The 15,439-nt window shown below is 42.1% G+C and overlaps 1 protein-coding gene across 5 annotated transcripts in view; it reads left to right on the forward strand.

Annotated features, from left to right (window-relative positions):
• tdrd7a (tudor domain containing 7 a) overlaps window positions 1-15,439 on the forward strand; it is a 46,209-nt gene that overhangs the window by 4,858 nt on the left and 25,912 nt on the right. For all 5 annotated transcript variants that reach the window (XR_009796400.1, XM_061829878.1, XM_061829876.1 and 2 more), the window contains 9 exons: window positions 1,508-1,712; window positions 3,135-3,279; window positions 3,369-3,480; window positions 3,640-3,714; window positions 4,394-4,428; window positions 8,391-8,431; window positions 8,822-8,998; window positions 9,143-9,832; window positions 9,986-10,182. Coding sequence is in view for 4 of the 5 variants with exons in the window: in XM_061829876.1 (XP_061685860.1) it covers window positions 1,508-1,712; window positions 3,135-3,279; window positions 3,369-3,480; window positions 3,640-3,714; window positions 4,394-4,428; window positions 8,391-8,431; window positions 8,822-8,998; window positions 9,143-9,832; window positions 9,986-10,182 (1,677 nt within the window). In the remaining variant the exon portion in view is untranslated. The remainder of the gene's footprint in view (window positions 1-1,507; window positions 1,713-3,134; window positions 3,280-3,368; window positions 3,481-3,639; window positions 3,715-4,393; window positions 4,429-8,390; window positions 8,432-8,821; window positions 8,999-9,142; window positions 9,833-9,985; window positions 10,183-15,439) is intronic.

The raw sequence follows: 15,439 nt of genomic DNA on the forward strand, positions 1-15,439 counted from the left end.
TTTACAAGTAATCTTATGAGTAGATAATCGATTTTTTTTTAAAGTCTCAAAGTGTCAGGATAATTCTGAGGTACAAATATATTGTCAAATGGATTGGCACCAACGTACACAGTGTCGCAATGTTGTGGGTTCAAGTAGTGGCGTGAAAAAGATGTCCTTTTTTATTTTTTATTTTCTTGTGCTTTTTTCAGCTTCTGAAATTTGCAGTTAAACATATCGAGATTGTGTTGTGTTGATGGTGCGTAACAATATGATGGCAGTATAAAATGTGAGGCCAACCTGAAGGTAGCATATTTTGTGAGTCAGCTATATTTCCTCCTAACGGCTACAATGTGTAAACTTGAAGATTACACATGAAAGGACCTAAAGGTGGTAGGTTCTACAAGCGAGTGATGGGGCGTACTGCACTAAGTGGAATTTTTTATATTTAAATTTTAAGATTTTTGTACGTTTATTTAGGATGGGTTTTTCAATGTAATTTGTGGTGTTATCTTGTGGAGCACCACTGAAATGTTGGAATACCAAAAAGGTTTTGTTTACTTGGTTTGAACCACAGCTGGAGTAGATTTATAGCTAGGCCTCTGGTGATAATTAGTGTATAGATTTTATTATTCGATAAATAAAGTTAAGGTTACTTTTTTGGGACTCAGTGAGCCGGGTTATACATTGAGCAGATTCTGGGCTCGGTGAATGCTGGTGGAACCTCTTGCCGGTGTTTGCTCCATCCCGTACTCCGTAGCTTTGCTCCATGTGCAGCGTCTGCATTCACACAACAGAGACATTAAGGGATCGTTAAATCTTTGTTGTGTTTGCGAGCTAAGAGCTAGGTTGAAAGCTAACAACTACCCTGCAAGTTGATGAAGTAAGTAAGGAATTAAACAGCCCATTTCACAATGGCACTGTTGAGTAAAAATCAGAACATCGGTTCTCGTTGTTGTGTCTCCTTCTTTTCCTTTTCGGCTTGTCCCGGTAGGGGTCACCACCACAGCGTGTCAGCTCATATTTTTTTGGCACAGTTTTACGCCAGATGCCCTTCCTGACGCAACCCCTCTGCATTTATCTGGGGAGAGAAGCTTACAACACCTGGTATTCCTATGCAATGTCCCATCCAAGTACTAACAAGGGCCAGCCCCGCTTAGCTTCCTATTCCTATTAGATGTTGTGTGTTAGTCACCAATTAAAACTAATAGCGATGGTTACTAAGGATAACCTCAGTGGCACACATTATTAAGGCAATAGATGACAACAGCGAATGAACCGCAAATAGGAACTTTCCGATTGGATTGGGATTGTGTATCTGCAGATACTCAAGTCAAGTGTAATAAATAAATAAATTCTGATCTAGACTTCCATCATTGTGGATGAGCTGTACTCTGCAGACCCCCCTCTGATATGGGATTATAGGCAGGGTTCACCGTGCGCTAGTCAACAGCCATTTTCCGACTAATTACTTTAAGTGATATTGGATACTGTAATGTCCCATCCTATTTTTTAATATCTAAACCAGGATGCCGGACTGCGAGTCTATCAAGAAAATGTTGCGGGCTGTACTCCAGTCCAGCAAGGAGGGTGTGAGTATTCACAGACTGCAGGAGGAGTATAGATCCCTCTGTTTTGAGAATATCCCTCTGAAGAAACTGGGCTTCAGCAATTTGGAAGACTATCTCAGAAGCATACCCTCGGTGGTGCGGCTAGACTACAACAATGGAGATGTAAGTACCTTTTTTTTTTTTCAATGAGGCATACCTGATGGCAATTATATTGGGTTGTTTCTAGTCACCCACATTTGAAAAATGTACGGGTGTGGTCGGTTGTTTCTAGTCACTCACATTTGAAAAATGTACGGGTGTGGTCAGTAATACCCGCAGATATAAAGTTACGGGTGTGGTCCATCAGTCATGCCCACAGATAAACTTGCGGGTGTTATTACAGATGGAGTCTCAAGACCTTAAAATAATTTACTGAGTTGTTATACCCGAGTATGTAGTTGTTACCTAATGCCATCATCATTTATTAACATTGCACTGAAACAGACATTTTTAAAGAGGTCAATAGACATTCAATTTCAAAACTAAGTATTCATATAATTAAATCATTTTATTTCATCATGATGTATTGTTATAATCTAGCGTAATTTACGGTGGTATCTATTGTCAATCCATTGAAAACTAGCAGTAGGGGATCTATAGCTTCCTAAAGCATGTACAGTGAATAAAATAAGTATTTGAACACCCTGCTATATTGCAAGTTCTCCCACTTAGAAATTATAGAGGGGTCTGAAATTTTCATCGTAGGTGCAGGTCAACTGTGAGAGAGATAATCTAAGAAAAATCCAGAAATCACAATGTATGATTTTTTTCACTATTTATTTGTGTGATACAGCTGCAAATAAGTATTTGAACAGCTGTCTATCAGATAGAATTCTGACCCACAAAGACCTGTTCGTTCGCCTTTAAATGTCCACCTCCACTCCATGTATTATCCTGAATCAGATGCACCTGTGTGCGATATTAGCTGCATAAAAATACCTGTCCGCCCCATACCAACAGTAAGACTCAAAAGTGTAACATGGCCAAGACCAAAGAGCTTTCCAAAGACACCAGGAATAAACCCAGGACTACACGACAGGACTTGGTCTGCCCAAACCTAGATATTTCAACTCACTTATAACTTGAGAACATTATGCAGTAAATTACAGATGCCTTGTTATAGTTTTGACTGTGCATACACACACGCCCAGTCACACAATATCAGCATTTTCAGATTTTTGGTAATTTCAATACTCATTCATTCATTTTCCAAGCCGCTTATCCTCACAAGCGGTCGCGGTAGTGTCGCAGCCTATCCCAGCTATTTTGGAGCAGGACACAGGGTTTGCCCTCAACTGGTTGCCAGCCAATCGCAGGGCAGAGAGAAACAACCAACCATTCCCACTCACAATCATACCTAAGGGCAATTTAGAGTGTCCAGTTAGTGCCTGTTTTTGGGATGTGGGAGGAAACAGTAGTGCCTGGAGAAAACACGCAGGCCAGAGGGAACATACAAACGCCACACAGCCAGGGCCGCATGTGAACCCCAGTCCTCAGAATTACAGTATGAGGCCAATGCCCTAACCACTGTTCTGCCAATTATAGTTGAGATGCTTTGCTGCGATATGTAGCGAGACTGCACACATCGCCCAGCTGGTGGCGCGACAGAAGAGTTCCATGAAATCAGGATGTTCCCAAGTCATTAACTGCAGGATGAGACGCAAAGCTTCTAACCCTTACATGCGTCGTGGTAGGCCATACCTATAGAACACAACACTAAAACTGGTGTTGCACTCTACTACTTAAAATTGAACTCCCTTTGTACTTGTATTCATGTAGGGTGCCCAATGTCTTCTCTGAGGCAACCTTCAGCTGGTGGGACTTTCAAGCCCACAAGCCGATTTCTACCCCATGGTGGCTATAGAGGCTTCAGTGCCTCAGGAGATATGAGGTATATTCAGTACTGCTGTTTTTGGGCCATCTGCATTCAAAAGTTGTTTTGTTTTTTAAGGGAATGTGTTAATTGGTGTCTCTTATGTGGCATATTTGTTTTTCCTTTTCAAATGCTTTTTTTTATACTTAATAACCAAGTGTTCTCCACAATTATCAGGCAGAGGGGCCAGTGCTTCATCCCACCAGTGGAGTACAGACACTCTGCCCCTCAACCATCTGTTATCCCTGACAGGTGATATAGAAACAGTCCTTCTTCATCCGTATTGATCTGTTGATAGTTCTAAGCCACGGTGCAAAATACTAAAAAAAATTTGTATTGGATTTAGTGCTATATTTTTTTCAGACTGCAATTTAGAATTTTTTTGGGGGGGCTGGTCGACCACCCAGAAATGGTCTTACTGTATTTTCCAGACCAAAAGGTATACCATATTAAAAAGCACAGTCTCATGCTATATCTGTATTTAACACACATGTAATGTGTACCATATTATTGGGCGTAGGCTTGGTAAAACATACACTATCTTAAACTATACTGAGGCGCTAACAAAGCAGTGAGGAACAGTTGCAGAAAAACGAGGTTATATTCCTCCACACAATGTCAGGTGTAGGCAAGTCATATGTAAACATGTCATGCACAATCATGATGTCATCTCTAAACTAAAATGATCACACCACAGCAAACTGAATAGCATAACTAGCAAATAAAATAAAACAATGACAGAACTATATTAGACAAACCACGCACTTTCAATGCTATTTAGATCATTATTGCCGCAAAGCATCCTTGGAGCCCTACAATACTGTAGCGTTGCTGGGAGGCTGGAAGCGCTCCTAGCATGCTTTGCGACCCCCTTTACTATTATTTTTTTGCATTAATTTGCAAGGCATTAAATAGATTTATGTTTTTGCAGCCCCAAGAATGTAGTCATTCTCCAGGAACCAAAAGGTTGGTACAATCAGAATCAGCTTTATTGGCCAAGTATGTAAACAACACACAAAGAATTTGTCTCTGGTGGTTGGAGCCGCCCTAGTACAACAGTACGAAAAACAGTAGACAGTCATTTAATCCAGCTGTGAAAAGGATCCAGTGTCATAGGATTTAGAGCAGTTAGAATACGCATTAGAGCAATAGCCCAGTGCAATGACCTTTGTGCAAAGGGTCTCAAGACTTCAAGTACTGTATGCACTGGAAAGTGACTTGTCGTGCGATAGTCTATCGTATATAAGCAGGGTGTGACAACAAACTCGAGGAAGACAATTGGCAGCATGTTGTAGTGGAATTGTAAGTTAGCTGTTAAATAAATTAATTGCGGGAGATTGTTGGGTAGCGCTTACAATGAAGAAAATAAGTATTTGAACACCCTACAAGTTCTCCCACTTAGAAATCATTGAGGAGTCTGAAATTTTCATCATAGATGCACGTCCACTGTGAGAAAGATAATCCAAAGAAAAATCCAGAAATCACAATGTATGACTTTTTTTAAAATGATTTATTTGTGTGATACAGCTGCAAATAAGTATTTGAACACCTGTCTATCAGCTAGAATTCTGACCCTCAAAGACCTGTTAGTCCGCCTTTAAAAGTCCACCACCCCTACACATATCCTAAATCAGATGCATCTGTGTGAGGTCGTTAGCTGCATAAAGACATCTGTCCACCCCATATAATCAGTAAGACTCAAACTTGTAACATGGCTTAGACCAAACAGCTGTCCAAAGAGACCAGAGACAAAATTATACAACTCCACACGGCTGGAAAGGGCTACGGAGAAATTGCCAAGCAGCTTGGTGAAAAAAGGTCCACTGTTGGAGCAATCAATAGAAAATAGAAGAAGCTAAACATGACGGTCAATCTCAATCGGATTGGAGGCTCATGCAAGATATCACCTCATGGGGTCTCAATGATCCTTAGAAAGGTGAGGAATCAGCCCAGGACCACACGACAGAATTTGATCAATGACCTGAAAAGAGCTGGGACCACCGTTTCCAAGGTGACTGTTGGTAATACACTAAGACGTCATGGTTTGAACTCATGCATGGCACAGAAGGTTACCCTGCTTAAACCCAGCACATGTCAAGGTCCGTCTTAAGTTTGCCAATAACCATTTGGATGATACAGGAGTCATAGGAGAAATCCATGTATTGTGAGAACGTTTTGGTCGTAATTCCACTAACCGTGTTTGGAGGAAGACGAACGGTGAGTTCCAACCCAAGAACACCATCCCTACTGTGAAGCATGGGGGTGGTAGCATCATGCTTTGGTGGTGTTTTTCCTGCACATGGGACAGGATGACTGCACTGTATGAAGGAGAGGTAGACCGCGGCCATGTATTGTGAGATTTTGGGGAATAACCTCTTTCCCTCAGTCAGATCATTGAAGATCGGTCGTGGCTGGGTCTTTCAACATGACAATGAGCCGAAGCACACAGCCAGGAAAACCAAGGAGTGGCTCCGTAAGAAGCATATCAAGGTTCTGGTGTGGCCTAGCCAGTGTCCAGACCTAGACCCAATAGAAAATCTTTGGAGGGAGCTGCTACTCCGTGTTTCTCAGCAACAGCCCAGAAACCGGTATGATCTTGAGAAAATCCTTCCTGAAGTTTGTGCAAACCTAGTGAACAACTACAGGAAACATTTGACTTCTGTAACTGCAAACAAAGGCTTCTGTACCAAATAATGACATTGTTTTTTTTCAGGTGTTCAAATACTTATTTGCAGCTGTATCACACAATACATCGTTAGAAAAACCATACATTGTGGTTTCTGTATTTTTCTTTAGATTATCTCTCTCACAAAGTCAGTACTATTAACAATAGTATGGTTTCATGCCTAGAAAGAGTAGTTCAGATGCATTATTTACCTTGAGGATGCTAATTGTAAGGTACAAAGAAGGTCAGAAGTAGCTACATTGTGTCTTTTTGGCTCTAGAGAAAGTATATGAATAAGTACCAAGAGAGAAACAGTGGTACTGCATCCGGAAGCCTGGTGTGGCGGAGAAATATGTTAGAAGAGTACAGGACATGGAGGCCCCATAGCTCAGTGGTTAGAGCATTTGTTTGGTAAAGCAAGGGTCGTGAGTTTGTATTCCACTGGGGCCTCCACTCCTGGAGAGGGGTTGCGTCAGGAAGGGCATCCAGTGTAAAAACTCTGCCAAACGAATATGAGCGTTAATCTCTGATGTCACGCTGTGGCGACACCTAACGGGACAAGCAAAAGAAACTTACAAGTATAGAACATGCCTAAGGGCAGCAGAACAGTGGTGAGGTGTGCCGTAGGTGTAACAGAAGAATTTAAGGTGAAGGTGGGACTGCATCAGTGATCAGCTCTGAGCCCCTTCCTGTTTGCTGTTGTAATGGATAGGCTGAGAGATGAGGTGAGACTGGAATCCCCTTGGACCATGATGCTCGCAGATGATATTGTGATATGCAGTGAAAGCAAGGATCAGCTAGAAGAACAATTGGAAAGATGGAGGCAAACACTGAAAAGGAGAGCAATGAAGACTATCCAAAGTAAAACAGAATATTTGTGTCAATGAAAAGGGTGGAGGGGGAATAGTGAGGCTATCGGGAGAAGAGATAACAAGGGTGGACGGCTTCAAATACTTGGGGTTAACAGAGCAATGGTGAGTGTGTTAAGGAAGTGAAGAAATGGGTCCAAGCAGGTTGGAACAGATGGCGGAAGGTGTTTGGTGTGTTATATGACAGAACATTCTCTGCTAGGATGAAGGGCAAACTTTACAAAACTGTGATGAGGCCGTCCATGATGTACGGATTAGAGACGGTGGCACTGAAGAGACAACAGGTACCATAACTGGAAAGGGCAGAAATTAAGATGTTGACGTTCTTGCTCGGAGTGAGCAGGTTGGATAGGATTAGAGGGACGGCCAAAGTTGGATGTGTTGGAGACAAGGTTTGAGAGTGCAGACTTCAATTCTTTGGACATGTCCAGAGGTGAGAGAGTGAGTATATTGGTAGGAGGGTGCTTAGGATGGAGCTGCAAGGCAAACGAGCGAGAGGAAGACCAAAGAAAAGGTTGATGGATGTTGTGAGGGAAGACATGAGAACAGTGGGGGTTCGAGAGGAAGATGCACGAGATAGGCTTAGATGGAAAAAGATGAAACGCAGTGGTGACCCCTAAAGGGGCAAGCCGAATGGGGGGGAAGAAGAGATTATCTCCCTCACAGTGAACATGCACCTACAGTGAAAATTTCAGACCCCTCCATGATTTGTAAGTGGGAGAACTTGCAATATAGCAGGGTGTTCAAATACTAATTTTCTTCACTGTATCTATGGGAAGGAGCTGGAAGAGCTGGTAGTCAGGATGTGGAGGGTCTGATAGGATCCTGCCCGCTCATGTCCTAGTTAAGGTGCCGTGCAAGTCCTCAAGGGTGGGTAGGGTGGTGCTGACAATCAGTTCACCAGTTTTGATTGTCCCTTGCAGCCGTAGGTTGTCCTTTTTTTGTGGCAGTGTCAAACCTTTTCTTTTAACTCAGCTGTGAAAAGGATCCAAAGTCTCATAGCATTTAGAGCAGTTAGAATACCCAGAAGTGCAGAAGCTGTCATCGCTGCCCCAGTGAATAACTGGGGGAAACAAATTGTAACAAATTTGCGAGAGTTGTTTCAAAAAATTCTATGGAAGACTCTCTGATGTTTGGGAAGTCATCTCTTGTGTACTTGAGTCCAAAGATGACTGAAAAACAAAAGCGTAAACAATAGTAGGGAGTAGGGAGCGCGACTATCGACCACATTGGATCGAGCATCTGTTAATGTCTGCAGCCTTTATCACCATTCTTTTTTTTCTTTGTTACGTTTTTGTTTTATTCACAAAATATGGCAATACATTTTTTTTTGTTCCAAGAAAAAAAAATTGTGTTCAGATGACTATTTTAATTTTATTCCTAACCTTTCACAGAAAATCCATCTGAACAAGTCTCCAGAACAAACTGTTTTGAGGTACAGAAAATACTCTGAACTAGCATTGGTTTTACTACTCACATTTTTGCATCCACAATAAAGGATGGGGAAAAAACTGTTTTGGAATTTGTATACTCACATTACACTGGTATACATTTAGAATTTAATATATTTTACTTGACCAATGAACAAAACTTTACCAGATTGCAGTGCACTTACAAAGCCACAGCAGTGGGTACATATGGATCATAACATAACAGACAATTTTTACTTTTACACGATACTATTTTGATTGAATGTTAGAGAGGTACACTGAAGGGAGAAATTAAGTCACACGTTGAATTCAATTATAATTGAAAAGTTTTCTTTGAAGTTTCACCCTTTTAATTGCGAGAAAAGTGATTTTTGTTCGCAATTCCCTTCTCACAGTCAAGACTGTATGACTATGATGAGATTGTGGTGCAAAGAAGGTTAAACCTGCTATTAAAGAAGTACCCCTTTGGGCTGTGGATGTCTAAACTGCCAACTGTCTTCAGTGAATTGTTCAGTCAGCAGCTCCATCCTCGGGTTCTCAAAGATCTGGAAAAGTGGACACACATTTGTGTGGTGAGTGAGTAAGAAAGTCCTGTGCTACTTAAGCTGTATTTAGTGTTACATTTGTCTTTGTGGTCCGTTTTGCTAAAATTTTCATTTTGTTGTAATTGTGAAGTATTTTCCAGCATGTTATTATTGCTCTTCTGATCTTCACAGGTAGAGAAATCATACAGCACCAAAGGGGACTCCTTGGTTTACCCTCCTCTGCCTTCATTGACTGCTCCCAGAAATGGCCTGCTTGATGGCCCTGCAAAATGCTCCAACAACTTGAGCACTATATCTACATTCACTTCCTCACAGAAGTCTCCTTCAGTGCCTTTTCCAGTTAACCCTGTTCCAAAACCTACAGTTTTCTCCATAAAACCGCCATCCGACTCTGCGCTCGGATTGGCTACACAGGCCAGTGATGATGCCACATCTTTGTTTGCTCCACAAAAGATGTTCCACCGTTTTGCAGTCACTTCAAGTAATCCTAACGTTGTCACTGCTCATAACCTCAGACCAAATGGTCAACCTTTGGATCCTACAGAGAAATTTCCTTCAAAAAAAAACTCTTCTTGTAATATTTCCTTAGAAGATTTACCATCACAAAAGTCTCCATTGTTCTCGATCTCTGTTTCTTGCTCTCGTCCTGTCAAGTCCTGTGCTGCCCTTTTGCCAGATGATGTGTGTTACAGAATAAAGGAGCTTCTATCAAAGTATAGCAATGGGCTATGGGTCCATGCGTTACCTAAACTTTTCATGGACACATACAAGACCCCATTCCCTGAACGTTTTATGAATAGATTCTCTCTCCTTCCGGACCTGTGCACAGTGGAATACCCTATTCCAAATAACAGCAACAAGGTAAGTGGTTGAGAGGGCCTTTGAGCACTACGTTCATGTATTCTCTCATTTTCTGATATTTTTTTTTTTATTTTTTATTTTTTATTTTTTTAACTATTTGGTCTGGAGAGCACTTTGACCATATGTAGGTCTGTGTATTTTTGTTGTTATCAGGCCATCCTGTATAAGTCCATGACAGTAAACCTGGAGGAAACTGACAGCAGAGGCAGTCAGAAGACCAGAACCTACCACCTTCCATCTGGCATTGACGTTATTGGCCCTGGAATTCCAGCCAATTTAGTTCATCCCTCATTGCAGTATCCCTCTGTGTTGGTTATTGATGCCAAAACCAGTAATGCAGTCACCATAAGGTATGTCTCACATCCTTATCTTTAATATATCAATTACATGCTCAACAGGGTTGTAATAAATTATTTACATGATTGTATTCACATAAAGGAATGTCTTTTTCTTAATATTTAAAAAGTGATATTAGCCCATTATCAGGCAAGTGACTACTTTTGACCATTTCTACACACTACAAATGGCCACCTTGCTGGACCATAGTAAGGTCTCGAACCCTGTGGTCCTCACTTGACCAATTATAAGACATGACACTTCATCACAGATCCTGCCTTGTGAAATATCACCCATCAGAAGAGACCTGATGTGAATTCACCTTTGTCCTTTTTTGGAAAAAATGCTAAAATGTTGCTTGACTCTCTACACATTTTTCGACAAAAGAAAATAACGAATAAGTAAGATGATGAAACCCAGATTTTATAGTTGAGTAGTTGTACTAAGTAATGACATGAGTTTGTTAAAGTTGGACTGTCATCCCTATAAACATTCTAAAATAGATATTGTAATGCAAAATACATAGTATTCATTTCAATGTCTATATGAAAAGAAAAAAAAAAGTGAGCAGAGAGCGCGTCATCCATGCACAAAGTTTTTTGCATATTCGCAATTGAATATCCCTTGACATGCAAGTGGTTGCCATATTAGTCGCATCTTCTGTCCTTGACGTCATCGTCACTTCCTCCGTTGAAAACGTGCAGTGCCTGTTACTATTGAAGCAGAATAACAGATATTCGGATTTTTCTGACGCCCCTTCTGACACTGAAGCTCTTTTCGAAAAGGACAACACCACACAACCGAGTGAAGTTACCAGGGCAATATTACACTATTGTTTCGAGCCCTCAAGGCAATATTACACTATTGTTTCGAGCCATATTCAGATGATATCCGATCACGGCCAAACTGCATCCCGTCCGATCCACTTCCGCGGCAGAGATGAGCCATCGCGGCTCATCGCAGCCAGCCGGTGTGGCTTATGACAGCCGAGCGGTGCTGCTTTAGGGGGGTGCTCACAGTCGAGCCGGGGCGCTTTATGCGCGCACGCGACTAAGTAACGCATTCTCAGCTGGGTTCTTCAGAGCCGCCCCCGTCGCAAAGCCCGACGCCCAGCCTTCGCAGAAGCTGTGACCGCCGAATGCGGCGCCTCAGGCGGTGTGCCTGAGTTTCGGCGCCCAGTGGCATATTAGGGAGGAGGTGGAGCCGAGCTATGCTGCTTTTAGGGGTATGTTCAAAGTCGCCGCTGTAAGCGATGAACACTATCGAGACCAGGCTGAGTGAGACATTGTTGTCTGGGCGACGCGCACATCGACACATTTCATACGCGGATCTTTTGTTACGTTATGAGAGAGACCGATTACGTGGTCCGCCCCAAACTATTATTTTTTTTTTTTGTAGCTGTATGCGCACATCAACACATTTCACACGCGGATCTTTTGCTACGTTATGAGAGACACCGATTACGTGGTCCGCCCCAAACTATTTTTTTTTTAGTAGCTGTATACACACCTGCCTGTTATTTGGAACCCACGAAGCTCTCGTCCTCTGCACCCGTGCAATCCATTTTTCACAACGAACAGGGTCTCTTTCAAACTGATGAAGGGTAATTCCATTCTCCCGAGTGTTCAAGCAATGTCCAGCAGTGCAATGAGCCGGCATTTTGGCTAACACGAAGGAACAATGAGCTACCTTCCGGGAGGTAAAACTAATAGAAACAAACGAGTCCACAAGGGGGCGCCGCTGTCCTTTACGTCACTTTCTGCTTCTTCTCGAAAACAAAATCCCTGAGAGGATTTTCATGGCGAGAGTTACAAAAAGCTGTATACGTCAAAATCATGTTTTGTGGTGGAAAAAAACGCATGGGACCATATTGGCTGTGGGTTTTTCATTAATAATATACCAAAAGTCATCCGTTCGACGACACTTGACCCTTAAGGACTTCGTGAAATGAATTAAATTCTGACATGAATAATATGGACACCATATTTGATCGTATGACTTGTTGACTGAAAAACAAGAGTAAGCTACATTTGTCCATTTTTGGAGATGTGCCCGAGACACTAAACTATTATTTCTAATAACAATTTTCAATGGTATTTTTTTTCTAGTTTGTGACATTTAAATGATTGATATATTGTGTGTAATCCATGGGAAGTTTCAGCATGGATGTTTTACGACAGTAGTGTGACTGCTCTCATGTCAGACAACCCTGATGGAAATGTGGTAGACCCAGATAAGGTCCCACCCACCCACAACAAGGGTATTTTAGGCCCAAGTTACATTAGTCCCTCTGCCAAGAAGAAATGCATTCAGCCTGCAGTGGTGGTACTCTAGGACACTGACACTGAGGACGATGAGTGAGGAGCTAGCGTCACAAGCCCAGAGGTGAACCTGAACCAGTAAATATGCAACCAGCCACCTGGCAACAGGAAAACAATAAGAATTGTGTGTGACCAGGCAGATGGTCACTGTCCTGACTAGTACCATATTTGGCCCCTCAGCCATAATTGCTGTGAACTTTTTACCAACCTTGAACTTGTAGAAACCCTCAAAGACCAGAAATGCAGGTACATGGGGACTGCAGAAACAAAAATTCCTCACTCAAGTTCAGCAAAGAGATGGATAAAAATGTGGTCCCTTGTGAAACTTGTGGCTATGTTGCAAGATGTGATGGCAGATGGTGGTCACGTGGAAGGACAACAAAGTGGTCACTCTGCTGTCAACAGACATAGGAGTGGGGCCAAATTCCTCACTCAGTGAGACTGAGAAGAACAAGCTTGTGACCTGTCCAGCTGTCAACAAGAGTTATATTGCCAACAATGGGGTATTGATAAGAGTGACATGCTGGTACACCTTTACCACACCCCTATGAAGTCCAAAAGGGAGCTAGTACCTGCTTCTGCATATGCAATTGATGTCTCTCTCACAAAGGCCTGCGTAATGTACAAGCGGGGCTGTAAAGGCCTTGCGTCAAAACGCCAGCCACTGAAGATATTCTGAATCCAGGTGTTCAAGGGTGTCAGGGGTCAGATGCCTGCTGCATTTAACTCCATAATAAGATAATCTTCACTTGAAAGCTTGACCACTACTTTGGTTGTCCCTCAGCCAGTCCAGTCACACACAAATTGAGGCTGTCCATTTTTATCTGGCCCTCTTCTATGCCCCGTACATGCTAAGAGGCAGACCTCCCAGTACTGTAACAGAAACAAAGTCCACATTATTAGATCAAATGTGGCCTGCAGGGTTTGCAAGAGCATGAACAAACAGCTTCAGTCGGTACCATGGAAAAAAAATGGCCTAGTGGTGTTAAATGTGACACGTAATGTATACCTGAAAGGAGTTTTTCTTTTTTTGTCAAGATATACTTGTTCAATTTTGTTTACCACTGCTGGACAAGGAACCCGTCCATCTATTTTCTCAGCCGCTTATCCTCAAACGGGTCGCGGGATTGCTGGAGCCTATCCCAGCTATCATGAGGCAGGAGGCAGGGTACACCCCGAACTGGTTGCCATCCAATCGCAGGCCACATGGAGACAGACAACAGTCGCACTCACAATCACACCTAAGGGCAATTTTGAGCCTTCAAATATGCATGGTGGTGTTGTGATGTGGGAGGAAAATGCAGTCCCCAGAGAAACCTCACACAGGCAGGGCCTGAATTTCAAGCCCGGTCCTCAGAAGCGTGAGGCCAACGCTCTAACCAGTTGCTCCACCGTGCTGCCCTGGACAAACAACCAAATATGGTAATTTGTTCAGGTTGATTTATTTATTTTGTTATTTTTATTATTTTTTATGTCTTCATTTTTTGAATGGCTTTTTTTTTTCTTTGAAAAGTTTTTTGTTGTTGTTGGGGAAAAAAAAATTCTTTTTAATCCTAACAACACTGAGTTAGAATATTTGAAATATTTTAAAATATTTCAGTCAGTGCCTAATAAGGATTTAAGATCATTTTACTTCATCTCTATCAAACTGTTAGCTCATATCAATTATTAGTACTGAAGATGTAAACGCTCAGTTTTCAAAGGATTGGTGACCCCCGATATAAAGCATTAACAAAGTTACAAAGTTAACAACCCGTGTTGAACCCTAGAAATATTGGAGGAAAACCTATTTACTTAGTGTCCTGTTTGGCTGTTCAATCAAGCAGAATGGAGAATATACATCCCTTTAATGCCGGAATTTTTTTTAACTGTGTCACAATGGAGTTTTTAACCTTCCTCTAAGATTTCTTGGTAGGTTAATTAAAGTTTATTGAAAATCATAAACGATTGAGTCCATCAGTTGAACAGAGAAGGGTTTCCAGAAGGAGCAGGGAGACAAAGCACTAATTGTAAACAGAATGAATAAAGTAAATCATTACATATCCACAACAAGGAAACAATAAATATGGATGTTACGTGAAACTTTAGCAGTACACCATATAAGGGAAGGATGGGACAAGATAGGACAGGAGAAAAAGCATGCAGGACAAGGGTTGTGAACTGGTGAAAATACTGAAGTGTGGTGGAACTGACTTAAGTCAATTATAGAAATATATAGAGCAAGAATATAAATGGGGGTATACACAAGCAATTTGCATATATGTTATTTGTCGCAATAAGTGAGTGGTCCCATGCCCAGTGAAATAATCCTAGGGGTGTGTGTCAATGGACACATGCAACTTAATTCACACCGTTGTACATGCATAAAGTCTGACAGGAATGTCCTATAATTGCTGTGCCTGCAACACGAAGGCTAAGGACCCCACCCAGTCAATCCAGGCTAGGACTGGGACCACAGGTCCACTCAATAGCAACCCGGTGGACAGGACACGTCTCACAACAAGGTACTCAGGACGGTCCGCTAGCCTGTCCAAGGCGCTCCAACAATTGGCCACTCTGACTTTGAGACCCAATACCCCCCAGGAGAAATTCCCCCACAACATCCAGGGCCCACGATTTGCCTGGTCCGAGCCAAAGGATGGGAGAATGTCCCAGATTTGTTGGGAAGGAGTGTGGATAGTGGGATCTGACAGCCCGAGCTCAGGAGCCCCGCCGTGGTACTAAGTGGAAAAACTCACCTCCCCCTGTTACTATGACTGTCAGGTCCCCGACTAGCAGTCATTGGCAGAGTGTTAAGTCAGCTCAGTTTTTTTTCCCAGAAGTGGTGCGTAATTTGGATTGGTAAATGCTGTAAGAGTTGATGAGATATTAATTGCTAAATATTTAATATTTCCAATAAGAATAGGGTAATCTATCATATGATCTGCAGGAGTCAACCTGTTTGCTTTTA

The sequence above is a fragment of the Syngnathoides biaculeatus genome, chromosome 9 (assembly GCF_019802595.1).
Source record: "Syngnathoides biaculeatus isolate LvHL_M chromosome 9, ASM1980259v1, whole genome shotgun sequence".
Classification (NCBI taxonomy): Eukaryota; Metazoa; Chordata; class Actinopteri; order Syngnathiformes; family Syngnathidae; genus Syngnathoides; species Syngnathoides biaculeatus.